This window comes from Poecilia reticulata, linkage group LG14 (genome assembly GCF_000633615.1).
Source record: "Poecilia reticulata strain Guanapo linkage group LG14, Guppy_female_1.0+MT, whole genome shotgun sequence".
In the NCBI taxonomy this organism is placed as follows: Eukaryota; Metazoa; Chordata; class Actinopteri; order Cyprinodontiformes; family Poeciliidae; genus Poecilia; species Poecilia reticulata.
The window spans coordinates 15,505,255-15,532,623 of NC_024344.1; the positions used below are offsets into that span (position 1 = coordinate 15,505,255).

At 43.7% G+C, this 27,369-nt stretch overlaps 3 protein-coding genes across 5 annotated transcripts in view; 1 reads left to right on the forward strand and 2 right to left on the reverse strand.

Annotated features, from left to right (window-relative positions):
- Positions 1-4,342, forward strand: oxa1l (OXA1L mitochondrial inner membrane protein). Its single transcript, XM_008428017.1, has 11 exons — positions 1-138; positions 638-772; positions 1,121-1,225; positions 1,306-1,564; positions 1,688-1,831; positions 1,927-2,012; positions 2,254-2,418; positions 2,516-2,620; positions 2,769-2,931; positions 3,016-3,096; positions 4,115-4,342. The coding sequence occupies exons 1-11, from the start codon at positions 28-30 to the stop codon at positions 4,216-4,218; spliced, it is 1,458 nt and encodes a 485-aa protein (XP_008426239.1). The 5' UTR covers positions 1-27; the 3' UTR covers positions 4,219-4,342.
- slc7a7 (solute carrier family 7 member 7) overlaps positions 4,343-27,369 on the reverse strand; it is a 24,572-nt gene continuing 1,545 nt past the window's right edge. Inside the window, exons 2-11 of one of the 2 annotated variants that reach the window (XM_008428023.1) lie at positions 16,749-17,100; positions 13,401-14,021; positions 8,192-8,317; positions 7,917-8,061; positions 6,886-7,009; positions 6,698-6,801; positions 6,515-6,611; positions 5,775-5,924; positions 5,516-5,699; positions 4,343-5,030 (exon numbers count right to left, since the gene is read on the reverse strand). In XM_008428023.1, the coding sequence (XP_008426245.1) occupies positions 4,960-5,030; positions 5,516-5,699; positions 5,775-5,924; positions 6,515-6,611; positions 6,698-6,801; positions 6,886-7,009; positions 7,917-8,061; positions 8,192-8,317; positions 13,401-13,893 (1,494 nt within the window). In that variant the 5' untranslated portion in view covers positions 13,894-14,021; positions 16,749-17,100 and the 3' untranslated portion in view covers positions 4,343-4,959. Of the gene's footprint in view, positions 5,031-5,515; positions 5,700-5,774; positions 5,925-6,514; positions 6,612-6,697; positions 6,802-6,885; positions 7,010-7,916; positions 8,062-8,191; positions 8,318-13,400; positions 14,022-16,165; positions 16,264-16,748; positions 17,101-27,369 lie in introns of those variants that run through there. The other variant, XM_008428024.2, reaches the window with a different exon arrangement.
- On the reverse strand, positions 19,535-26,101 carry si:ch211-212k18.5 (sal-like protein 2). 2 transcript variants are annotated; one of them, XM_008428022.2, is made up of 4 exons: positions 25,703-26,101; positions 23,337-24,128; positions 20,788-23,261; positions 19,535-20,692 (listed from the first exon to the last, which is right to left on the reverse strand). In XM_008428022.2, the coding sequence occupies exons 1-4, from the start codon at positions 25,773-25,775 to the stop codon at positions 20,474-20,476; spliced, it is 3,558 nt and encodes a 1,185-aa protein (XP_008426244.1). In that variant the 5' UTR covers positions 25,776-26,101; the 3' UTR covers positions 19,535-20,473. The 2 variants fall into 2 exon arrangements, with proteins under 2 accessions (XP_008426244.1, XP_008426243.1); XM_008428021.2 differs by having other exon boundaries at positions 20,788-24,128.

The window sequence follows — 27,369 nt, forward strand, 5'->3', positions numbered from 1 at the left end:
CCGTAGCACTATCTCCTCCCTCCCAACATGGCGGCCTTCAGGAGAGGGGTGACTCCGAGTTGCTTGGCAAGATGTTTCCTGAGACAGACTGGGAAACCGAGCCGGGGCAGCCCCGTTCTTCCAAGCATTCAGAACCAAGTATGTTCAGTTCACAGTTCTGCTGGTGAAGTTCTGTTCCTGCTTCTAAAACAGAGGCAGAACCCACAGCTTTCAGCGGCTAGCATGCTAGCCGGTTAGCCTCCTCACTGCGTTATGAGTGTGACTTTGACAGAGTGTGCAGAGACGTCAATAAAAGTCAATTAAATGCTGCAAATAATGGATTTTCCACTTTGTTGTAGTTTAGTCGGTTGTTCCAAACTTCGTTGTTGGAAGGTTTATAAACCTTATTTAAATTATTTTATCGCACTTTCAGGGTAGCTTCAGACATTATCCGTAGATTTTCAGTGTCAGAACTGCTTTGTTGACCAAAATAGTGTGCACAAACCAGGAATACGACTTCGGTTTAGCGTACAGACATAAAGTATAAATGGATGTATGTAACTTAACTAAAAAAAGAAAACGCTGTTTAGCTTCTAGTAGAATTGGATGAAAACCTGCCTTCCATTTTGTGCTGAATCTCTTGTTTCTGTCCGTACAGCTGATGCTCCAGAGCTCCAGCCTCCACACACTGTTCGGCTGCAGCGGTCCTTTCAGCAGGTCTCAGATCAGCCGCAGGCACCGTGGAAAGTTCGTCTGGGTCAGTGCTGTGGCAGTCAGACAGAACAGCTCACAGGTCAGTTAACACGTGTTAGTAAAATATTAAAAAACATATTGTAGCGAGTTAAAGTGGCATTGATTACCTCCATGTTTAATAAAACTGTCGTAGTAACCAGCGTCAATAATTAGAAAGTTTGAAACAGCTGGAACTGCAGCTGGCATCATGGAGTCTCCAGGTCTCCGTAGCAACCATTTCTTTTTAGATTTTAAATATGTTTGATTAAAAAAAAATCTCACAACATTTGCATGTTGACCTCTTTCCTGCCACATAAATTCACGATTGTTAATTTTTTATTCATATTTTAGTCTTTAAATAAACTGTGTTCAGTCACATATGAGTTGAATTTCTGATGGTTTCCTCCAGATCCAGCCCATTGATGGATCGACATCAGCTGCTGTCCTGCAGTCCTCTGCTCCCTCCCTCCCTGCTGATCCAGCCCCCGCTCTCACACAAACAGCCTCCCAGCAGGTCACTGAATAATAAAGCAGCTCTCTCTCTTATCTTTCATCTGGTTTTCCATCCTAACTCTTCATAACTCCCACCTCCAGATCCCTGCTGAAGGTGTTTCTGCAGCCGCCTCTGTAGCGGACAGCTCTGCCTCTCTGCCCGCCGACGCCTTGCCTGTTCTGGCGCAGCAGGCGGCCGACGCCGCTCCAGTCGCCGCAGACGTCCTGCAGGCCGTGGCTGCAGAGCCCAGGCTGGCGGAGCTGGGCCTGGCCGCCCACACTCCGGTGGGTCTGATCCAGAGTCTGCTGGAATTCTTCCACATGGACCTGGGCCTGCCCTGGTGGGGCGCTATCGTCGTCGGTGAGCAAAAGAACCTTTATGTATCTTCAGTTCTGCTTTCAGAATATTAAGGTGTCTGTTCTGAAGTCCTGATCCGATAATGTGTGTTTTGCTGTTTATATGTTGTTCTGTTGTTGGTTCCAGGAACGGTTCTGGCCCGTTTGGCTGTGTTTCCCGTCATTGTGAAGGGTCAGAGAGAGGCGGCCAAACTGAACAACGTCCTGCCTGAGATGACCAAGCTAACCGAAAAAATGAACGAGGCCAAGCAGAGCGGAAATAAATACGAATGTACGTCTCCTCACTCTCTGCTGTGTTCGCCATCTTTCTGCTCTTCAGTCGTCTCTCTCTCTCTCATTCTGACCTGCCGATTAATTGTTTCGCAGTCTCCAAGGCGTACTCTGATCTGAACCTGTTCCAGAAGAAACATGACGTAAATCCTCTACGAGGCTTCCTGATTCCTCTGGTCCAGGTCAGTTTATATTGTTTAGGTGCATCAGGATTTATAGTTTAGTGTTTATGTCAACATGAACCTGCCCTGGTGATCCTGATCCTGAACTATTTTCTAGTTTCTAGTGCAAATGCCTTAGTACACTTGAAATAAGACAAAACAAACTTACAAGTAGCTTTTCTGACAGATATAGCAGCTTGTTTTGAGTCAGTAATTTGTTATTATTGATAAATAAAGTTCTAGTTGTGTTGATCTCCACCAGGCGCCGGTCTTCATCTCGTTCTTCATCGCCCTGAGGAAGATGGCGTATCTGCCGGTGCCCAGCTTACAGACGGGAGGCGTCCTCTGGTTCACTGACCTGAGTGCGGCTGATCCGTTTTACATCCTTCCTTTCGTTGTCACCGGGACCATGTTCTTCATCCTGGAGGTGAGATGAACCTTTACTGCTCCTCAGATTCAGTTTTTCTGTCCCGTCAACAGAATCAGAGCAACGTTTTCCTAAATCTCTGATTTAAATGTTTCAGCTGGGAGCAGAGTCTGGTATCGACAATCCAAACCTGCGAACCATGAAGACCGTCTTCAGAATCATGCCTTTGATCATCCTACCTCTCACTATCAACTTCCCCACGGTTGGTGTGGATTTACCCCAGAACTCAACCCTGATGCCCCAGGAAGCCATAAAGCTCTGCTGCTTACGCTGTGTGTGTGTGTGTGTGTGTGTGTGTGTGTGTGTGTGTGTGTGTGTGTGTGTGTGTGTGTGTGTGTGTGTGTTCCCAGGCGGTGTTCACCTACTGGCTCACCTCCAACTGCTTCTCCCTGGGCCAAGTGGCTCTGCTCAGGCATCCTGCAGTCAGACGGAGGTTCAACATCCCAGAGAGGGTCAAACACCCGACCGCAGCGCTGCCTCAGACCGATGGACTTATTGAGAGCATGAAGAAGGGTCAGTGCTGCAGAAATGAACCGGTTGATGCTTAATTTGGGCCCAGATTTACTAAAGCGTAGCTTGGTTTCGTCTGGCCTCCAGGATGGAAGAACGCTCAGCTGGCTCACCAGATGGAGGAGAGAGAGAGAAGGATAAAGAATCATCTGGACATCGCAGCTAAAGGTCTGAGCCGCCACGCTTTAATACTTTTAAAACCAGCTTTCTGTGAAGGATTACATTAACGTTACAGGTGGATGAGATGAGATTATGAAAGACACACAAAGGCCTCTTATTTTTTAAACAGTTTTAGATGAATTTGTACCTAAATATTGCTTAACTCAACAGAAAAGAAAAAAATTAGTTAAAAGTATTTCTGCTTTAAAATTGCAAACTGTTCCTTTAAAAAGGTAAATTAATCAAATTAAATCTGAATTTTCATAAGTAAGCAAGTCTTTAACATCCTGAAGTTAAAATATAATCTATATTATATTTAATGGGTCTGCAGGATTAAGCCACGCCTCCTGAATCAAAGCAAAAGTGTAGCCTGTCCAAGATTATGTGTGAAGATTATAGAACATTATAAAAGTATATTTTTTAAGTTATTCAAACAGTGGAAACCACTGTCCTGATGTAAACTTTGCAGGAAATGGCTCCCTCTTGTGGGTAGTTTGACGTCCTACAGACAAATAAAAGATGCAACATTTCAAGGCTCCTACAGATAATTTTTTATTTTATAGCTAATATTTTACATCTAAAGCTGTTGTCTTTTTTTCCTTTTTGTGATGCATGGTCAGTATAAAGTATCTTTTAAAATGTGTCATGCTGTTAGCGGTCAGCACTGTATAAATGTAGTCAATTCATAGTTCTCATATAATCCAAATAAATTAAACCAATAAGTTGAGTTTTAGCAAGAAAAATTTCATGTGCAACATTCTGAAATCACTTTAGAGCTGAAATCATTTTAGAACATCTTGTGCATTTCAGCTCCCAGTCATTCTGCTCTTGACTTGAAAATGGTGAATGATTCATTTGAAGATGTTGTATTAAAGAGATGCTTTACTTTGCGTTATTTTTTCTGATCTTTTATCGTCTTTTCCGAGGGTTGCCTAACATGTTAACACCAGACCTAAGAGATGAGAATTTTTCAAGCATAGATGTTTTTCTCCAAGTATTTCTAAACCTCTTCTGTTTGCCCTTGCAGGTCCACTAAGGCAGACTTTTACCCACAATCCTCTGCAGCAAACAGCTCAAGCCGCTAAGCAACAGGAAATCAAAGCAAAGCCGTGGAAGGACACGATCGGATGAATCCAGCCGGGTTTTTGCTCCTCTGTAGAGAATTATGTACATATTTATAGAGAGAAGAGAGAGACGATGTGTTGGGATGTGATTATGTGTTTTAAGCAAATATAAACTCTGCTTTAAAACTTCACAGTGTTTGATAATGTTTTATTGTGCTCACAAACAAATCTCTGCTCATTACGTACAAACCTGAGTCGTTTAAAGTTTTTAAGTCATTTTTATTATAAATAGACTTTTGCAGCTGAACATGATCAAACTCTACAGTTTTTATGTAAAAATAGCCCTTGGCAAACCTCACAGCTGAGAATATAAAACATTTTCACAAACATGAAGTCGCACACTTTATTTAATTTCTCTTCCTTCTGTGTGCAAATAACATTGAGGCTGTTTGTACGGTCAGCAGTGTTTTCAGTTTCAAAAATCCAAACTTAAAAACAAATTCATCAATAATCTGTAGCCTTTTCAGTAAAATCAAACATTTCCATGATTTCACACACAAAATACTTGGTTTAGTTAAATGTTTCTTCACTGAGATGCTCAGGAGCATCCGGACTTCTTCTGGAGTTCACGTCAGTGTTCTTCCTGAAGTTGCTCCGGCCAACGTGAGAAACGAATAACGTGGAGATGACTGACGAGGCAGAGCGCTGCGTCCAGCTCAGGCCCAGATGTTTGTCCTGCAAGGCCTTTGAGCAGCAGCAGAGGTCAGACTCCGTCTTCAGTCTGTCAGGGTGTGGAAGGCAAACGTCTCTACTCTGATTTGTCGTCCATCTCGGTCAAAACCGAGTAGCACACTTTCTGAATCAGGATGCCACACTTAGCTGAAAGAAACACACAAGAGGGAGATTTAAGATTTAACATCCAATTGGGAAGGTTTGGTCAGTAAAATAATTTAAATGAACTACAAATATGGCTGATAAGAAAATGATCCATTCAGATAGTTTTACCAAACTACTAAGTGGAGAACTAATGGGTATAAATCTGATAAATGTGGCCTTTATGAAGGTGTGGCAAGAAGAGAGACATTAAATACGGCAAGTTAGGAAAACTAACACCACACATGAACCTGAACACACCATCCCCACAGTAAAACATGGTGATGGCAGCAGCATGATATATGTTTGGTGGCTCTGGAGTTCTAGAAAATAAACTTTACCAAAAAACCTGCATAAATAAATCCTTGAGGCAATGAAATGACTCCTTTGTACCCTAACAGACCCACCAAGCAGACTGCAACTAATTTATGACAAAAACTTCCTGCAATCCTTCGCTGAATTGTTCTTAATTCAATCTGGGTTTGCCTTACCGATGAAGCTGCGCAGCCACAGCGGCCTCTTGGTGGCCGGAGTGTAGCAGCAGAGGAAGTAGACAGGAACTCCTGACAGGGCGATTCCAATGCCGATCAGAGAGTTGATGGTGTCGCTGTAGAGGGGCACCACCACCAGGAAGATGGTGAGGAGGCAGAAAATGATGGGGTAGATCAGGCTGAGCTGTGAGAGGGAAAGACGACAGATGAAGGCTCGAGTCTGGAAACCGAAACTACGTCTGGACTGGGGCTGATCTACCTTTAGCGGTCTCTCTCTGTCGGGCTGCTTCCAGCGAAGGTAGAGCTGCCCCAAGATAGACAAGCCAACGAAGAACCAGTAGCTGAAGCTGTAGTAGTTGATCAGCCTGAAGACGTCTTCCACGCACAGATAGATGAGAGCCATGAAGCCCTGGAGGAGGGAGAAATGAAACTGGTTACATGAGGAAACCTGGTGATGAACAGATATCAATATCTGTATCTGTCCTGGTATTGAAAAAAAATTCTAGGTGACAAACCTGATCCATGGGGGCAAATCTATTCAGTCTAATTCTATGGTTTATGCTCTGAGCAATGTCATGCTGTATTACATTTATAATGCCTAATTGCACTTTCTGAACCATTTGGAAGAAAGTTTCTTGCAGTTTATATATACAAGTTTGACCAAAGTTGTCAACCTGTTGTTTTTGTCTGTTTCAGTTTATTTATTATCTATTTTACATCAGCTGTTATACTCCTAAGTTGTGCTGTTTTTATATATTTGACCAAACTTGTGAAGCTATTGGTGTATTTAAGTGTGCTGTACTGGTACAGATAAATTTATAATTCAGTTCAATTCATGTATGCGTTTCAAAAAACCAAAGTTTTAAATCAATTCAATACTGTTTTTCTGTATTGGATTGGTCAAATCTCAGATATTGGTATCCGAAGTGATTAAAGTGGATCGGCGCATCCCTAGTGATACATTTAAAATTAGGTGAAAAGATCTTGTAGATGACTGACGTTGAAGAGGAGGGCAGGAATGGGAGTGTAGCGATGGACGTGGATCATGCACAGGAAGTCAGGCAGGTGTCCCTCTCTGGAGCCCACGAAGAACAGCCTGTTCATGAAAGAACACAGAAAGTGGGTTAGTATGGGTTTGGCTCCATGACATTTACCGAGGTCCTGTTGATCTGAACGCCTCACCTGGAGGCCGCCACGATGGAGGCGTTCAGCCCGCCGAAGCAGGAGAGAGCCACCGCTAGGGGAATGGTCCAGTTCATCACGCCAAACACCTGATCTGCGAAGGTCTGCAGCGAAACAACAGCAGGTTTTTAAACCACAGTCCCTCCGTCACAAAGGTCAAGACTTACCGAAAACAGCCAGGAACTCACCACGGCGACGGCATCGCTGTCTAAGATGGCGTTGATGGGGAGGACAGTGTAGTAAGCCACGTTGGTCAGGATGTAGATCACCGTCACGATGGGCATGGAGATGGCAATGGCCAGGGGAAGATTCCTGCAGTTCACAGAGACGACCAGCAGGGGGAAGCAAAGCAGAAGAGATGCACATCAAGTTCAGCTCAGAGAGAGAGAGAGACAGAGAGAAAGAGAGAGGAGCTGAGATGAGGATGTTTGACACCTAATCTGCCTGGGAGAGTCTGGAGATCCAGACGTAATCAGATTGGCCTTTGTCCGAATTAAAGCAACGACTCTCTTCTGATAGGTTTCTTTGAATTTGATTTAAAAGGCTGGCTCTTCTTCACAAATGTTAAACAAAACAGAGGAAAAGATTTAGATTAAAAGCATCAGTGCAGAACAAAGTACTATTAACGAGGCACTAAAACAATGCATTTAGGACCTTATGAGAGAAACAAAGGTAAAAATGATATGTTGAAGGACTAGTATCAGCAGGTATTGATTTGAATTTTTAAATTAGATTTACTGACTGTATGTGACTTTCTTTATTCAGTCAATGATTTAACAATGTACCGATTTAGACTAAGAAGTTAACTCTTCCTGAGTTCATGCAGCCTGACTCCATGCCAAATCTGCCACCAAGACAACTTCCAATGACAAAAGGCAAAAGCTGAAAATCCCATTTCGCTCCACAGCTCAAAGCTTTTTTGATGCTATTAAGAAACTCAATTAATCTGACTGAGAGCAGTTTGAAAATGATCAGTTTACTAGTTTGCTAATCAGGAAAGTTAATTGAAATGTCATCAAAACTGGAATTGACATTGATAAGGTCCCGACCTAAACCTGATTGAATCATCTATGTTTATTAGGGTGAGTTTAATCTTATCTAAATAGGCTCTGATAGTTCGGTCAGGAGGAGGGGTCAACACTTCCGTAAAAGCTGCTTGTTACATGTGCATAATAAATTATTTGGGGTGCTACAGAGGGGGTTTTCCTGGCCTGCCCACCTCTCTGGGTTTTTGATCTCCTCTGTGACAAAGTTGAGCGTGTCCCATCCGGAGTAGGAGAACAGAGCGGAGTACAGAGCCAGAGCGATGTGTCCCGGGTCCCGAGAGGAGCCGTCAAACATGCCATCAAAGTTCTGGGTGTAACCTGGAAGATGACAATATATTAAACACTTTCAGTAATCATTAAGCTGTTTTTAATGAGAAAACAGCAGAGTATCCTGCCAATCATCTAATCATTGACAATTATTGTCGGCTCGGCGACTCGCTGAGCTGACCTTGTCCGATCTTCACCAGGCCGGTGATGATGACGGCGATGAGAGCGATGACCTTGGCGTAGGTGAAGAAGTCCTGCACCCTGGTGCCCCACTTCACGTAGGCGCAGTTCACGAAGGTCAGCAGACCTGTGAGGGGAGCCGCCAGACAGACAGAAAGACAGTCAGTCAGAGAGAGGAGAGCAGAGGAGTCCGTGGAGACGTGTGGTCTGCAAACTCCAGCGTGTGCCAGCATGTTTCCGTGTGGCTGATCTAAGGAAACGCTGCTGCTGACTCAAGCGGAGCGGCCTGTTGTTTGTCAGGCGAGGAAACAGCTGAGAGCAGCACATACAGGCGGACACTCGCACACTGAGACACACACACAGCCCGTGGATTCAGGACCTTAAACCTAAAGAACTGATGCAGGGTTTTACATTTTGTCCCGTGTAAGAGACACGTCTGAAAAGTGCGGCTCGAATTTGAATTTACAAGACGGCTTAAGCTGAGTCAGCTTGAATTGAAAGCATCTGTGAACCTCAAGATTAATATTTTTCTACAAATTGTAAACTGGATGTAGATCTGGACTTTGTCTGGACCACTAATGAATGTGCATACTTTGATCTAAACAAATCTTCTGCCCAAGTCTTAAGTCTTTTTGTAGCTTGTAGCAGTTAAACGTCTGGCATTATAAATATTCACATTAACTGTCTCCAGTTTCCCTGTCACAACTGAAAAAAATGCATTCCCATTGCATAATGCTGCCACCACCATGCATCACCCTGGAAATTTTCTGTTCAGAAGGAAACACATAATGAATGAGTCACAGACAGAACAGAAAGTTTCCTTTTGCTAACATCTGACTAGAGCATCTTTGTCACACTTCAGCTACTTGCCCAACATGGTTTGAGTCAAACAGAAAACTAAATTCAGTGAGTTTCAAAAGGTTGAGAGGAAGATTTGTAATCCCAAACTGACCTCATGAGTTTACACTTGAGCTCAGTATTTAAATGTGTAACTATTTACGCTCCTAACAAACCAGCGACAGAAGAAATTGATCTGAGCTGCTTTCCTTTGACATGTTGTCCACCTTCACCTTGAGCAGCGTCACAGTTTGTCTTCTTATCAGCGGCTCATCCATACAGACAGAAACTTGAAGATCTCCACATAGTTGCACTTTTTGCAAATGTCCTTTTTAATCTCACTCCCTCCCCAGAGGGAGTATTAGTCGTTGTGCAAGTTTTATGAATGCTGATAGAATTAGTTGCCCTCCAAAGCAGCTGACAGAGCAGGCTGAGTCTTAGCATTTTCACTTATCACGCCTCAACGTTTGAGTAAAGTGTTTTTGGACGAGTCTGAGACATCATTTAATTGTGGATCTCTCTAGTTTAACAAACTTATTGGAAAAATTTTTGTTTTTTAAACACTTAGAGAATCACAACAGGTCTGAGATCAACAGGAAGTTCATTCAAACACAATTTAAAAAAAACAAGCATCACATATTTCTGAGTCAGGTTTTAAGTGTATGATTAAAAGTCAAGATCCTGAAAACATTGTGATATTTAGAAAAAAATCCAAAGCAATCAGATATAAACTATGTAAAATGAACACAAATAAGAATGTTATTTGTTCAATTTTATTCAAATGTATCAAAAGGTTTAGAAGAAATAAATATTTAACTTTCTAGATTACTAAAGATTACTACAATAATCAAAAATTCAGTCGATTATCCTGATGATTAAGCGATTAATCTAAAAACATTCTGGCTGATTATGCAGATTTGTCTTAAGCTTTTATTACACAATATTAGAAATACATTAATAAATGCAAATAAACAATTATTTTTTAAAAATGCAAGAACATAGCATTTGGGCTGATCTGGAGATTACTTTCTGGATCAACTAATTAATAATTCTGGACAGCAAAAGCTGCTTAATAGGAGACTTTTTTTGTTACTGAATTTGATGACGGTGAAGCTAAAACAACTTGAGAAGTTCTGGATGGAGCATTTTTACAAAGTTTTTATTTGATCTTAAATGTAAAATGTATATATTTTTGTACAGATTTAGCTTAATGTCTGATCTGAGTGTGTTGTTCTTTCACCAAATGGCCTTCTTTTGAGCGTGTTTACTCTAGTTAATTAAATCAATTGCTGACTTAATTATTTCAATAATCGATTCATCACGATTATTTGTTTCAGTCCTAATCTTGTGCTAACTTTGCCTTTATCATTAAGAGACTCAAGCCACTGGCAGCTCTTGGTGCCGAAGGCCCCGACATCGGCCCTCTGTCTGATATGAAAAGACCTTCAGCTTATTGGATTCAGGTGCTTCAGTTCACACCAGGCAGAAGCCACAGAAAGGGATTCAAGGCCAAGTGAGGAGGAGTCGTGTGGCGATGGACGGAGGAGCTTCCCACAAGTATCCAAGGAGACGGGTGAAACTGAGATACGGACAGAAAGCAACTCTATAAAAGGCATCAACAGATTCTCCCTCTGCTCAGAGACTCTGCTCTCACTTTCTCATGTTTCTCCGTAAGCCCTCCTGATATGTTAATCACACATATTCACTCATATAAAAGCTTAGAGCACTAATGTTGCTCAGGAGTTTTTAGTTTTGCAAAAGAGTTTTTGTTTGGGGAATTTTGATTTAGCATTTTGAGGCTGGGTGGGCTTCACTTCGGTTAGAGGATTTTCAGGATGTGAAGGAAGGATTTTATTTTTTTTTAGGATGTACTTTTGTTTTGAAAATGCAAACCCATAACTGCTTTTTGCTTGAATAAATCTTCCTTCATTTTTCTTTGTTTTACCACAAATCCTCGCATCTGAGAGTTTTTGTTTGGCAAGTGTCCTGCGATTTATAGTACAAGCTTCTGCTTCCTGAATGGGTAATTACTAAAGAGCACTTGCTGAGGTTTAACAGTGATTTAGTTTAACCCCTGTGGGGTTAAACTGGTGTGACTGCAGAGAGACAGTCAGGAAAGTCCTAAATAATTCGATATCAAGGTCACTTTACTAGAGTTAAAATGAGCTCTTTTAAGGCCTCTTGTCATTTTAAATCCAAATGAGCTGCAGCTGGATATGAACTTCCACTTCAATGTTTACAATGGCACGTAAAAATACGCTATTATACAACCGTAAAATTACTAGGTGACATCAATGAAAAGCAGAAGTGGAACCTCCTGCGGAACCAATAAGAATGCTAACTGGTTTCTGGATGGTAAGTCAACAACATCAAAAGCAAAACTTTTTTTTTTTTCAGCAGCCATTGTACGGCTGTAAAACCAGCTGACCAAACGTGCTGGAGCTCAGTGTGGGTTGCTAGGTGACAAACTGGGCTTCGCTGGGGTTGCTAGGTAACAGCACAGTACCCGTTGAATGTCGCTTCACAATCGGCTGGTTTTTGAAACGGCTCATTTTCCAGACACCAAAAAACATTAACTTATTGACTTGGCGGGTCCCATTTAAAGTCCCATTTAATGGCACTTGACCAAATTCCTCACACTTCACACACGTCAAACTTCTAGACCCAGTTTCAGCAGTTTCAGAAATCTCCTTAGATGTGTTTTTTGCATGACAGCAGCTCATCATCTTTTCCATGGTTACGGTATCTGTCTTCCAACATGACTGTTTAAGAAATGAGAAACAATTAACTGAATCAGTTAGAGTTAAATATAATTTGCTGCCAGCAGAAACAGTAATTATCCAATGGGAGGCCCTTATGTGTTTGCTTAGTTAAATCCCGGTAAGGAACTTTCTAAACCCAGTGGCAAAATGAAAAGCAATATGTTTGAGGCTAACTGGAAAAGACTGGACAGATTTCAAGTATTTGATTTAAAAGAATCTGAGTTTTAGCAGGTTGAAAATATCAATTACTGATCATCAATAGAACCAGATTATATTGTTTGTAAAAAAAATAGTGTGGAGTTAAATTAAAACTTTGAATCATCTGTTTTATAACAGATTAAGTTGATACAGCTGATCTACTCAACCCACAATCAGCTGCATAAGTCAAAATTATTTTCACCTTAAATGTGACATAAATCCTGTACTAGTCAACCGAAAAATAAACAACAATATCAGCAACTTTAAGCCAACCCTTTACTGAAGCAAAACATTAATAAACATTTATGTAGCTGCATCTAAATACAGTTTTCAAATGCTGGTTGGCTTCAGTATCATCCTGTCGCACAAGGTTGATGAACATTTATCATCAACCAGAGTTGCTATGTGTTGGAGGTTGTAGGCTGAAGAAGGCTGAATTTTAAAATTAACCAATAAGTTTAATTTTAAAGAAAATGCTAGCTTTACAGCTGTTTTTGTTTTTCCAGTTGAATTCTGCAAGATATATGTCGCACTAAAGTTATTTTTTAAAGGTTTATTTTATTTTTATTACAGGCTGATCATAAAACCTGGCATTTAACCAGGGGTGTAAATATTTTGTGGATGCCCAGAGTTGATCATGTTGTTTTCGGCGGAACCAACAGGAAATGGGTTTTTATGGTTTGCTGTTGTGCTGAGCTGTCAGCTGCCTGTTAGCCTCTCAGGTCAGAGTCTCCCTGCAGCGAGGACTTTACCTCACCGCTATCGGCTCTGCCTTTAAGTGCTGCTTATCGCTGAATGGACCATGCGTGTGTGTGTGTGTGTGTGTGTGTGTGTGTGTGTGTGTGTGTGTGTGTGCGTGCGTGCGTGCGTGTTTGTGCTCGTATTTAAAGTGTGCGTTTGTTAAAGCATTCCTAGGAAGGAGTAATTCTGACAGCTATTGAGCACAACGTGAACGCATTTTATCTCGAATCCAACGTCTTATCTGTCAGGCAATGTTTTAATAAGCTCTGAATCCAGCTCCCTCTCTACTAATCCTCCCAGGTGAGCAGTCTGATGAGTTATTGATTGTTTTATTAACTGTTTGGCTCTAGTTACCTGAACAAACATCTGTAAGGAACCAGGTAGTGTTTCCGACTCAGTAAAAAAGGCCCACCTGTGAACGTGGTTTCTAAGTTTCTTAAATTGAGTAAAATAACTTTTTCCCTGGCTGGTTACTCCTGACTGAGGTTTCAAGGCGGCTCAGTTCCCCTTTTCATCTAAACTCAGCAATTATTTCTGCTGCAGACTTGCTGACTCCAGCCGTGGTGTCACCATCTTTCACTTCTCCACTCCCTAAAGTTCACATGACTTCTCTCCGATGTGCAACCAGAGTGATAAAATCAAAACTTTATTCTCCTGTTTGCTTCTACTTACATATACAAGCGGCAGCCAGGAGCCTGTTGGCCACGTACGGCGCAATGCAGGTGGGGAAGATGGGCTGCACCATGTAGTTGGAGAACGTGATGGCGATCACTGCCTGGCTGGTCGGCTCGATGATCAGCAGGGACGTCCAGAGACGGATGAAGGCCAGGAACCCGCCGAAGGCCTCCAGGATGTAGGCGTAGGAGGCCCCCGACTTGGTGATGGTGGTCCCCAGCTCGGCGTAGCACAGGGCCCCGAAGATGGAGAAGATCCCCCCGATGGTCCACACCACCAGGGAGAGGCCGTAGGAGGCGCTGTGGATGAGGACGCCCTTGGGCGAGACGAAGATCCCCGAGCCGATCATGTTCCCCACGATGAGGCAGACCCCGTTCAGGAGGGAGATCTCCTTCTTCAGCTTCATGGACTCCTCGGAGCTCTCAGCTTTAGTAGACGTCGGGCCGCCGTTGGTCCCTTCCTCCGTGGGAGATGGGGTGTAGGACGCCATTGTTCAAGTTCAAGCTAGCAGTTTTTCTTAGGCTGGTGTTGGAGTCCCAGAGGTAACTTGTTTTCACCCAAAAATGGGGCTGAAGATGTAATTACTCCCCTCGGTTATCTTCGTTTATCTCCCACCATCTGCAAAGGAAACACGCAAGAAGGTATCAGTGAGGATGCAACCATAAAAACCGATTTCCGGCAACAAAAACACCCAACAAACTCTAAAACCTCACGAAGGCCAGCCAAATAAAAACATATTTCCCACACCCGGGGACGCCAAACGAAGAACAAACATACATGAAAACATATTACACCACCGCTGTGGACACTGCTGGATTGGAGAGCAGTTTTGTGGATTGGAGAGCCATTAGGGGCCAGCTGCAAATGGCCTTTTAAGGTTGAGTGTATTTACAGAGAGACGGGGAGGGGAAGCAAACACGCTCCTCGTTGGTAACCAAAAGCTGAGGAAGGAAAACTGACCGAGACGCACGTTTGAGCCTCAGAGCCGCCCACGCACTGAGGGTGTCGGCACAGGGGACACAGGTCACATGATTTCCAAAGTTCATCATCCTCAGCAGGCAAAGTCTGATGATGATAATGATGATGAGGCAGACGTCGCAAGAAGCAAATCCTTTCACGTTTCTGATTGGGTAATCAGCTCTGACCTCCAACAAGTGATTAGCTTAATGCGTTTGATTGATGAAAGAAGTGAATGAAACAGGGTAAATACATTTGCATTCAGCCTCTTTTACGCCAATACTGCTTAATATAATCCAGTGAGAACATCCTCCTTCCGATGTAGTCCATGTGTGTATTTTACCTCAGTATAAATGCAGCTGCACTGTCAAGTCTCACCAATGTTAGAGGACGTTGATGAGCAAAACAGCATCACAAAGACCAAATAACCCAGCAGACGGGACAGGGGAGAAAGCTGTGGAAAAGTTGAATTGTGAAACATTCATCTTCACATTGATCGTCTCACAGAGCTGCGTTCAATTCATAACCAAAAAATGTTAATATTACAGTCCAGACGAGTGACCAGCCTTCAGACAATGGCTGGACGGACTGAAGGATGATGGGTACAACAGCAAACCTAGCCAAGCATGGCCACCCAAACTGGGCAAGCGGAACATTAATCAGAGAAGCAGAAAAGAGGCCCTCTGAAATTCTGGAGGAGCTGCAGATATCCACAGCTCAGGTGTAAAAATTAATTACAACTATTACTAGTGTACTTTTTAAATTTGTTCTTTATGGAACAGTGGAAAGAAAACTCTCTTGAGTATGAAAGGGACACAGAAAAAAAGTGTTCAGGTCAAAACTGAACTTTGTGGCATGGAAAACTAACACTTCTCTGTACCCAGAAAACACCATCCACACTGTGAGACACAGTGGAGGCAGCATCATCCTGTGGTGATGCTTTTCTTCTGTGGACACACAGAAGCTCTTCAAAGCTCCTTGGCAAATGGATGAAGATAAATATAGGCCCAGCGCTGAAAGACAATCTGTTAGAAGCTGCACAGACTTGAGTCTGGAGCTTCCAGCAGGTCAGTGACCCCTAAGACACAACCAGAGCAACAAGGGAACGGCTTACATCCAAGCATATCCATGTGGTACAATGGTTCAGTCAGCTTAAATCTAAATCCCACTGGGAATCTGTGGCAACACTTGAAAATAGTCATTTACAGATGCTCTTCATTCAGTCGTTAACTCATCTTAAGACGTTTTGCAAAGAATAATAGGCAAAAATGTAGGTATCTAGATTTGCAGCTGGTAGAGACAAACAACGACATACTGTGCCAGGTGGTTCCACAAAGTGTTGACACAGACTCAGACCAGGTTTTATTCTAAGTTTCAAAAACATAATTTTTCTTCCACTTCACAATCAAGTGCTTTTGCTGGTCTACCTCACAAAATCCCATTAAAATACATTCAAGTTTGCGGTTACAAAGTGGTCACATTTGGAAACACTCAACACTTTGGTAGGGCGCTACATGTCCGGAATTTGATCACTTCTTATCCACATTTTAGCCTTTATTTCCTCTTGGTGAAAAGAATCAATAGGAAAGAGATCCTCAAATGGACAGATTAAGAGTCATTCAAATACAATAAACACAAAATAAGGGAATCATTTGACAAAACATTGAAGAGGGTAATCAGACCTGGTTTGAGCGTTGACAATGACAAGATACCTTACTCGACACCAGAAACTGAGAGTGAAAATGAAAAACAGCTGAAAGAGAATCTCAGAAGGAGACAGTAAAAGCCCTGGATGGCTCGGATACCTCGAGGGAGCAGCAGACCAGCAGCACGTGGCTTCATGAAGGAGTCTCTGCGAAGAAGGACAGTGCACTGAGTGCCCATTCATGTGCCAAAGACACAGAGAGGTGAGGCTCTCACAGAAACAGAGAGCAAGGTCCAAAAGCTGCTGATAAGTACGTGAAGGTTACATCCTGGATCCAGATTAATTCCTCTTCACTCAACCATTCAAAAACACACTATAGATCGGTTGCACTGACATTATGTTACTATCGTCCCTTTATTTCCTACATGGCAGCTCAGCTGTGACAGATGGACCTAAGGTAGCAACACATAACACCTGGCTGTCCGAATCCAACAAATCTGCACATCTCAAGTCTTTACACCTTAAAAACAACACAAATCCAAACACAATCCCTATCATTCTTAGCAACACATGCAGAAAACAATCAAACATGTGTGCAATGAATGACACTACAAGTTAATAAATGATGGGCTAAATGGAGCCAGTGCTGTAATCTACTATCCTCTATCAGCGTCTCCTGTTTGAATCATTAGGAAAAAGGTTTGATATGTCAGATTGCAGGCAGCTGTTAGAGGAGGACTCACCTTGTGCCTTTAGGACCAGTCCTGCTGATGTCCTGGAGGCTGGGGCAGCAGCGTGGCTACAAATGAGGTGAAGTCCTGCTTCTGTTCAGTAATGGGAGCCAGCTTGAGATATCATTGTTCCTCCCCAGTGTTACAGTCAATAATAAGCCCCCCTCCTGTGTGTTCCTCCTCTCTTCTGCCTTTGTGCTGCTGTTTCCTCTTGTTTTGACTCTGCTCACAGCCGCTCCTCTGCCCAGCTGATGATGATGCACTTGTGGCTTTTATTTGCGCTTCTGCTTTCTGACGCGTTAGCAGGAGGAAGAGTGAGACACTGTGTCTTGTTTCGGTGAGTTTCGGTTGGACATTAAAAGGCCTGCAATGAGATTATTATTATTTAATACAAGTGTTTTAATTAAAATCAGGGAGGAAACTTATCAACGAAAGCCAAGCAAGGTGCTACGTCAGGTGAGCGACTGGGACACCCAGGCGGGGTCCCTTTAATAATGACGTCCTGAGATTTAAAACAAACAAACAAAAAAAAGGTTTAAGAAACTAATGGAGACGTTTTTAAAGAAAACATCTTATAAATTACTTTAGAAAGATAAACCTACCATAGAAACTTTAAAATAGCCCTAATATTAGCTAAAAGCATGTTAAATACTGGACAGTAGGCCTGTACAAAAACGACAAAAACCAGAATAAAAGCCTCAAAATATTTGTTGTTTCATCTGGGTTCATAAAAATAACACAATTCAAAAGTTTTTACCCACTGACAGTAAGTTTTATGACGTAGCTAAAGTGGCGTCACGTTTTACTCAAACCTTTCCCTGTTATAGCAAAAGGACCATAAAGAGTTGGTGTACTATGGCTCCCTCTTGTGGCTTTAAAGTGAACCTGAATACCTTGACGCTGCTTCTAGTTCTTTTGGAAATAGTGTAGATACAGAATATTTATTTTATTTTCTAACATAACATGGTGTTTAAACTTTTACTGTACATTTATTCACGGGGTAAATACTAAGATTTCCAAGTTCCACGACACAGTTTAAATCAGCAGAGTGATGGGATTTGGACCTATACCAGACTGACTAAGTCAAAGTAAATAAATAAACTAAATATTTGTCAAATACCACTGCATGATTGGTCAAGGGATAATGTGTAACTATGTCTCTTATAGATATTGTAAAGATGGAATTTCTTGGTTTGAAATAGTAAAAATGACAAGAAATCAGAAACTGGGATTCTGATTTGGAGAGGAGGATTTTCTCACTAACCCAGATGCCAGAATCCAAGATGGCAGCATTGCATCTTAAATCGTGACTTTTTACAGCCTGCTTTAGTTGTCACAGTGTTGAAAGTGACAGGGATGGAAATAAGTACATTGCCATTAGCTTGTATGGCTAATGAGAGTTAATTTTGTTGTTGGATATATCATATAACCTTTGAAGCAAAAATCAAGACTCAAATAGATGAAAACATTAGCTGAAGTAGTTCCTCTTTGTCCATAATGCGTGATCCTTTTGTGGTTTACAATAGTACGCAGTAGCATTAAGTGACAGAAATTTTGCTACAACATCTGGAGCTCCATTTTTTTTCTCAAAAAATAGAGCATTCACCCTCTTCCTTATCCGCAAATGATCTGAGGGTGTGCTTAAGTCTTGCTTGAACGGCAGCTTTAATTACTGTAATCAAATGAATTAGAGGCCAATGAAGAGATAGCAGCCGCTTTGTCTTCTAAATTGGGGTTGATTCAGCATTAATGGGCTCTACATGTGTCCTTAAAGACCTTTAATAAGTTTTTACGGTGAATGGCCGATGGCTGTAGGCCGGTGATTAATGTGTGCTGATGAGTCACGACCAGGTTACATGTGATCAAAGCTGGGACACCAGAGGGCCTTCACGGTCACCTTCTCTGGGATTCTCAAAACCTCTGACTTTCTCACTCTTTGCCGTTTGATTGAGACACGTCTCTTGTCACTCTTGAACGCATGTGGACAAACTTCTCACACATGGCTCCTTTCACAGCTTTTGTCCTTCTCTCTGCTCTTGGCCATTCTTTCCCCCTGGTTACCGGTCGTCATGGTTTCTGGATCCCCTACAGGCTCAAAAAAAAGAAGAAGAAGAAAAAAAAAAGCTACTACGGAGGGGGTTGCGGATTAAAGGCGGCCATTTTGGGGACAGCTGGACCAGGTTGGTCCCTGTTGCCCCCTGTCCCGTTTCCAGTCACTTTTTTTTTGATGGGGGAGAGGGGGAGGCATTGTGAGAGGATTAGAGCTTCCTGTGTGTCAGCTCATTACATGGGGTGGGAAGGAGGGGATGATGGGGTGAATGCAGAGAGCGATGGAGGGAAATGAAAGAGAAAATGAAAGAGACTGCGTATGAAAGAGAGAATGACACGGGGAGAGGGAGGGAGGGAGGTGGCTGCCTCTACAGCTGCACCCTCAATAACACTCATACAGGCTCTGATTATTCTTTTCACACATACACACACACACACACACACACACACACACGCACACAGCGCTGGGGAACTGAAACATATTATAAGACATTGAGGGCTTAAAAGACAGAATTAGGAGACAGCCAGCCCAGCTCCTCAGACAAAGGAGACCCCCTCAACCAGCCTCCCTCCTCCAATCCAGACACACAGAGAACTGGAACAAACAAGAGAAAACTGACCAACAGAGTGCATACAGGCTCACAGAGAACAAGAGTCATGCAACCAGAATGCTTAAACAGATAAATGAATTCACAGAGACAGAGGCTTAAACATGAACATACAAAAAAAAGCAACAAACCAGTCTCCACTTCACATTGCCATTGTTTTATTAACTTTTTTTTTTTAACATCACATGGGAAGCGTGGGAACACATTCTGTCATTGCTACAAGAAAGAGAGAGGGGAGGAGGGGCAGCAGGGAGAAGGCAACGCATACAAATACTAAACTGAGCAAAGCAGAGATTCCAGTGAGTGCGTACGATTTGCGAAGCAGTGAAGCACCCTCAAGTGCGCCGAGAGAGAGCAGCGGATCAAGTGGAGGGAGCAGTAAGAGGATGGGGCTCATCCTCGTTGGAGGTTTCAGAATTGCAGATAGCACCAGAAAAAAAAAGAAAGAAAAAAAGAGAAAAACGGGGAAGACATTCACCATCATCAAAAAGGTTTTACTGTAACCACCCGGAGTTGATAATACAATCATCGTGGTTCCAGCCATTGCAGGGGCGAGTTTGTTCAGCAGATGTTTCGGCAGCGTGGGACACAGTGCAACTCACAGTGCAACTCAGTACATCAGAAAACACTCATTAAGCAGCATTAAAACAAAGGAAAGGAAACAGTAGCAATAAAAAAAAGGCAACCGCAGTTTTTATGTACAGTTCAGTGGCCATTATAAACATGGCCTGTTTTGGTATGAAACTTCTGGACACTCCTTTTCAAAACAAACAAAAAACATAATCAACGTATACTACTTGTAAGAAAGATATTATACAGTACGTGCTGAAATGTGTCAGCAAAGTACAAGTGGACAATGCGTTGAAGGGCGTAGGATAAGGCCTCACTGTGGTCTTTGAAGTACAAAAATAGACAGCAGAAATACTACATTCAACATTTATTTTGTCATAGTACTAAAAATAAACTATACCTATTTTTCTTTTTCAAATACTAATTATGAGTTAGAATTACAGACTCTACAAAACAATTCTCGTTCTATTAAAAATACATTCCCTTTGTCAGGATCTATTGAAACACATCCTATGTTGTAGCGTCCATGGTGTCGGTGGTCACAGCGGAGCCACCACTGGTTGGGAGCAGATCTGCGCTGTCACCTTTCTCAGGGGCCAGTCCCTGCTTTTCCTCCTGTTGTGCGGAGATTTTATTTGAAGTACTGCGGTCCTCTGAAGGGTCACTTTCATTGGTTTGAGCCTTGCTAGGGGTAGTCGTCAACACTCCAGGGTGCATTTTCATGTGACCCTGTTGATGAGAAGAAACACAGCAACTAGTTACCAATAGGTTTGAATGTATTACTTTAAAGACATTTCAGCAAATGTTTATTTGTTTAACTATACCTTAAGTCCACTTCGGCTGGCATACGCCTTTCCACAGTGGGAGCAGCTGTAGGGCTTGTCGGGTCGAGCAGGTTGGGCGTGTGGTGTTGATGCCCCTGCAGGAGTCTCTGGGTTATCCGACAGCTTCTTCAGGGCAGCTGAATCCTCCTTCACTGGTGCTTCTTTACCCAGTTCTGGCACAGGAATAGGAAGAGGCTCTCTGGATGTAGTAGCATCGCTTTTCCCTTTACTACTGGAAGTGTTTCTTCCTCGCAGCTCGTGTTTAACACCACTACCAGTCTCCTCTGCCTCTAGGGTAGCTCCAGGGCTGGTGGGCGGTGAAAGTGAAGGTACAGGATCCGCAGATGGGGGGTCTGCAGTGTGACTGGGACTCGGTGAGCGCTCACTTGGGGAATGTTGTGCATCACTGTTGACTAGCCTGGGTGTAGTATTATCAACACCAGGTTTTGAAACACATAGGGAAAGAGGAGTATCATCAGAAACAGATTGTACCTTGTCTTCAACTGAATGAGAGCTAGGTAAGGGTGCTTTGAAAGGACTGGCCGAGCCCAGGTCAGTCTGGGTTTTCTCCTCTGTGGGGCTTTCAGCTGAGGCAATTACTGCAAGCTGCAGAGTTTTATCAGCACCTGCTGAGGGGGGATTACAGCTTAAAGATGGACTAACACTTGGAGTTGAACGCTCCGATTCCTCATTCTTGACAGAATCTGAATCAGTAGCTTTGGACTGCTTAAAACTGGATCCTGAGCCGAGAGCATCCACTGGAGACTTGGACCCTGTTGTTAAGGCAAGTGGAAAGATTTGCACTTTTGATAGGGCACTAATAGGCTCGCTGTGACTGTCTTTAAAGGTAGCGCCTTCTGTTTCTGCTCCATCATCAGGAGGAATCTCCTCATCAGGTGGTATTTGCCCTCCAAGGTGCAAACGAATGTGGTGTTGTAGAACTAAGGCATTAGTGAACTTACGAGGACAGAGTGGGCAAGAATTCATGGCACGGGCATTCGGGGGCCTGGCACGGTGAGTGGCCAGGTGTGCCCTGAGGCTGCCCTTTGTGGAGAAAGAGCGGCCGCAAAGCTTACAGGGAAAGGGGCGCTCTCCCAGATGTGTGGCCTGGTGCAACCGAAGAGCTCTGGGGCAGCTGAGAACACGCATACACACTCCACACTGATTAGCAACCGGGGCTGTGGGCAGGCCTGAAGTGGTAGTTGTAGGACCTGAACCTGAGACTCCCTGACCAGTCACTGCAGCACTGACACTTGGGCTCAGTCCGAGAGCAGCCAACATCTCTCTGCGATAGGCACTTGAGGTGGTAGTCAGATCACGTATATTTGTATCACCATTAATGTCAGCAGAGGTTTGTGAGGAGGTGGAAGGAGAGGAGGCAGAAGAGCAGGAGGAGGCACCGCCTTGTGGCTGCTTTTCTAGCTTCTGCACCAGCCGCTGCAACTTGGAAGTGTCTGAGGTCTGTGTGGAGGTGGTGGGAGAGGAGGAGGAGGGGGAAGAGGTGGGCGGCTTTGGGAAAGGAGGGAATGGGAATGGTAGCTGATGAGATAAGGAGAGGTGGGAAGTGGATGGGTGACCTGGAGGCCTGAGAAGTGCAAGGTGGTGGGGGGATGCACCTCCTGGAAAAAGTATCTTGGGGAGGTGGGCAAGTTGGGAGTATGGGGAAGTTGCGTGGAGAGTAGAATGAGGAGGAGTGTTTTCATCAAACCGCTGTTGTTTAGCTCCTTTATACTGACTAGAAGTAGAAGAGGAAGATGGAGATGATGAAGGCAGAGCAGTGCTAGATGTGCTAGAAACAGCTGCTGATGCTCTGTTTAACTGTAACAGTGAATGGGCTGTGGACAGAAGAGCCATGTCCACTGAGGGAGGCAGAGGTAGAGAGGAAGGCGAGGGCCTAGTCGAACCACCAGACAGTAATCCTAAAGCCATGCTCTCTGTTATACTGGGAACACTTCCTTTCACTCCATTATATGCTTCGTCATCATCAGCCCGCCGTTTTCTTCTCCTTTGAACTGAACCTGGGGCCGATCCACTCTGTGTTTGCTCTGAAAGTGCAGGGGGTAGCAGAGAAAGGGACAGCTCTGGGTTCTGCTCTCTGTGTCTCAGGAAATGGGCTTTGAGGTTTCCTCTGGTTGTAAAACGGCTCAGGCACACCGGACACTGATAGGGCCTTTCACCTGTATGTGACCTCAGATGAATCTGGAGGGAGGAATCACTGCTCAAGACTTTCCCACAGAACCTGCAGACATGTTGAGGGCGTCCTGATGGGGAGGCAGCGATAAGAGATGAGCTTGACTGAATATCTTGTGAGTGGCTGGTCGTGGGAAGAGAAGGAGTTTGGAAACTGATGCCATTGCTGTGACCAAACGAAGAGGTGTTGGATGATTTCTCATGGAGGTAGCGTGGTGACAGGCCCAGGGACAAGGACAGAGGGTGCAGGGAGGCAACAGATGAATTGATGCTGGAAGAAATAGCTAAGGAAGAGGATGATGAAAATGAGCTAGAAGTTGAGGAGGATTGGGGTCTATCTCCATTGATTAGTGAAGTACCTGATTTGGAGATGGCTGGCTGAGGAAAGAGGGAAGAAGGAAGTCCACTCAAAAGGGATGAAGCTGTGGTTACTGGAGTATTGGTTGAAGGATGTGTAGGTGATGAAGATGCTGTTCCAGTGGACTTCTGGTTGCAGTCTGCACCGCTAGCTTGTGCATTGTTATCTTGGCCAAAGACAGCTCCTCCAAGCCTGAGGACGTGCCGACAGATCTCTTCTGTAATCTGCATCTGGTGGATTTGCCGCTGCTGCAGGACCCGCAGTTCTTCTAAAAGCACCGCCAGGGTCGGAGGCACCTGGATCTGCCCCTGCTCCCCTGATGAGGTGGATGACTGCTGCTGACCAGGACTGGAGCTGTCTGGTTGAGGTTGCTGAGCGGAGGAGGAAGAAGAAGATGAGGAAGAGGTAGTAGTGGTGGCAGAGCTGCCCATTGGGGGAGAGGTCATGACGGAGAGAGTGTTAACTTGATGGTTCAGGCTGTGGGTACCAGAGGATTGATCCAGGGGAGGAGGTGAGTGTGTCTGGGAAGACAATGATGGGTGAGGAAAGTCAGGGGAGAGGGAGGAGTGGGTGTTGGGGAGGGAGGTGGTAAAGGGAGCGATGTGACTGGGCCAGTGGGGAGGAGGTGAGCTCTCACTGGGCAAGGAAGGCGCGTGGAGCCCTCCAGGAGACGGGCGAGTGGCCAGGGGCGGCTGGCAGTCTTGTAGTGAGGTGGGGGATGAGGAGGAAGAACCTGATGAGGTTAGGTCTGATCCCAGAGATGTGGATGGTGACTTTAAGCTCAGGTGGTCATCTGAGGATCGGTTAGAAAGAAATAACACTTATTAAAGAACCAGAAAATGGGAATTTGTTCACAAGGAACAACTGTGTAAAACTCTGTTCCCAATATCAACCCACATATCCAGTTACGTTCCAAGACTGTTTATCTCAGTGACTTTAGTTATTGTTTACAAAATTTAGTTTGCAAACTTGTCTGCATACCGCAAGATACAGTTACAGCTTCAAAAGAAAACGCTCGCCTGGAAATGACCTCCAACAAGCAAATAAACAAGTGGAAGAAACTCACAGTCCACCAGTCTTTGAAATGTCTTGTCTCAATCTGTGCTCCCTGGAGCAAAACTCTTCAAACATCTTGCGCACACAAAAAAGCTCACAGACCACCTTGTTGCTATGGCAGCACATTTTAAAGGACAATGGACATCACCTAGACAACCCATAACCCCTCTTAACCCAGCCCCCCTCCCTGCGGCAGTTACGTCTTTCATCTCCTCATTCACCCTCCCCCCTTACGTCACAGTGGAGGTCGAGGGTCAGGCCATGCTAAGGGTTCTGGGTACTGTCCACATGCTCTGATTGGTCAACTAATCTGACCTCTGCCGCCCAGGGGTCAAATTCTTTCAGAATCTTGAGCACAGAGTGAGAAAGAGTAAAAAGAAAAAAAAAGAAGGGGGAGGGTAACAACAAAGGAGAGACAAACTAACTACTCCCTCCTGGAGAGGTATAGTGATGGAATGAAAGACTGTACCTCGCAGAAATTCCCTCCTTGTTATTTAGAAACAAACCTGCACCTGCTGGAAACCTATCACAAACTATAAATCTAAACTTGCACTTCTGATTTCGAAAGTTTTACCTGCAAAGCATTGTGCACGCGAGGTATAAGGGACATCCTAAATTAACTTGGCAATAATGCGTGAAACCTTTTCTTATCCATCTCAACCCCCCCAGCTGTGCAGAAGTATACAGTCAATAGAGCTGGGAAAGAAAAGGGGAGGGAGGAGGCATTGTGAGGGTTGAAAATGGGAAAAGAGGGGTGCATGAGGAAGAAAAGTATAGATGGACTGCAAAGAATGAAGACAATTCAGGAGTGGAAGATTAATCTTTACCTCAAAAAAAAAATAACAGCACTGCCTTCCCTTCCCCCTGACCACGCAGGTTATTGTGAGTGCTTCATGCTAATAAAAGAGCTCCAGCAGTCAGCCTGAAGCAGCCTGTTAGTTTCCTAAAGGATGGGCAGCTCGTGAAAATGACCACAGATGTATGTTGGCTAATCCTGCTCTATTCACTTCACAGAGAGGAAATTTGTAGGCATCCACCAAAGTGACTTTGGCTTCTTTTAGTGGGAGTGGGTGCACTAAATAATTAGATAGACAGTCTGTCTAATTTAAACCTAAGACAAACATGTAAACTTTTCTTGGACCATCAACTCAGATGGATTGTTTGTAATATGATCACGCGAACATCGGTGCGCTTCAGTTTTTTCTAGTTTTGTTGCCAACTCTAAAAGTGAATCGCTCACCTCTAGCTTCATTTTCTCTGAAATAAAACAACATTTAAACGACAAAAAGAAAGATAAAGGTAGTCTCTCACCTTGCAGCAACTTCGGGCCCCCCGGATCTGAATTGACGAGTTGCTGGGGTCTCTTCTGTTTCCGGCGTGACATGATTCACGGCGAGTCAGACAGAGAGGGGGGCATCAGTCGCTCGAATGGCACCAGACACGTTTCAGGTTTTTTTTTTTTTTTTCTTTTTGCGCACTTGAACGAGCTCCTGCGCGCATTCAATCTCCCAAATGAGCACAGTTCTCACAAATTCTTAAGTAAAACCTCAGAGGAGGAAAAAGGAGAAATCTCTGCATAGAAGAAAGTTAAAAACAACAACAACAAAAAGAGTCGCTGTATGGAAATCCGCCTGGCCGCACCGTGTCATATGGAGCGGCGGTGTGTGTGTGGCTGTTTTCTAAAGTCCCTTCTCTCTTCCCCCCCCCCAGCTTCAAAAAGAAAAAAAAACTTGTCCAATTTGTGCCCCTCCTCTCCTACTGCTGCTCCGCTGCATGCATACACACACACACGCACACACACACACACTGAACCACTCCTTGTTCTATGATATTTGCATTTCAATAGCGTGTAACTCACAACCTCCCTGGGTTCTCTCTTCCCTTCCCTCTCAGCTTTATTTATTTATTTATTTATTGCCCTTTTTTGCACTCACGCCGAACCTATAAACTATAAATAAAAAGTAACAATAGGCTACTGGACGCCGTAATAAAAAATAAAAATAAAAATCTAAGAGGGCATAAGTGCTGACTTTTTAACTGGAGGGGGATGTGGGNCGCTGTGATCATTCCATAATGGTAATTATCTAATATTTGATCAAACTACAATAAAAAGTAAAACAAATCTAACAGGTGACTCCTGGCTTCCGCAGTTATTAAAGAAAGTGAGTCTCGTTATAAGCATGGCAGGTCGCCTGATAACCTGATCTCTATAAAAATTCTGCCTTTGTAGTGTTGTTATTGTGCCACTGTCAATATTTCTAACCTTTTGATTTCCATAGGGCCAATTATCAACAGCAGCGTGGTGCGCAAAAGTGGGGCCATTCCACATCCACGTATGTAATTCGTGTGTTATCACCGAGCCCATAATACAACCCCCCCCCCCCCCCCCCCCCCCTACTACAAAAAAAAGCCCGCATCTTACACTGGAGCTCTATTTAAAAGGAAGAGAATAGACGGGGAATCATCGACAATGGCGAGCTGGACACAGTTGAGTGAGCATCTCCCCTCTCTCACTATGAACCCCCGGATCCACTGCTGCACAGCACAATGCCCCTCTTTCACCCCCTGCCTTTACTCCTGTACCACGTGGAGAGATGGATAAAAAAGCTACAGAGGGGGGAGAGAGAGAGGAGGAGGTGGAGGTACCATGTTTTAAGTAACATTTAAAACACGCAGAGCAACTAGTGTAACCTGGCCTTTACTTCAAAACACAGCTGCTGATTTATTTATGTAATTCAGTTCCAAAAGGGAAATCCCTCTAAATTATCACCAGGTATTTACAGCATTTAAGAAACAACAGGTCTTTCTCTCATTGACTATTAAATCAGACCTTTCATGTTTAGGTCTATTGCCAGAATTATAATTTTTTTCCTGAATGCCATCAAAAGAGAGAGATTGTTGTTACTCTTCAAAGTCAAGATTACAATACCCTGTACAATTTGGGAAACTGCAGACAATTATGCAAGCTTATCACAATT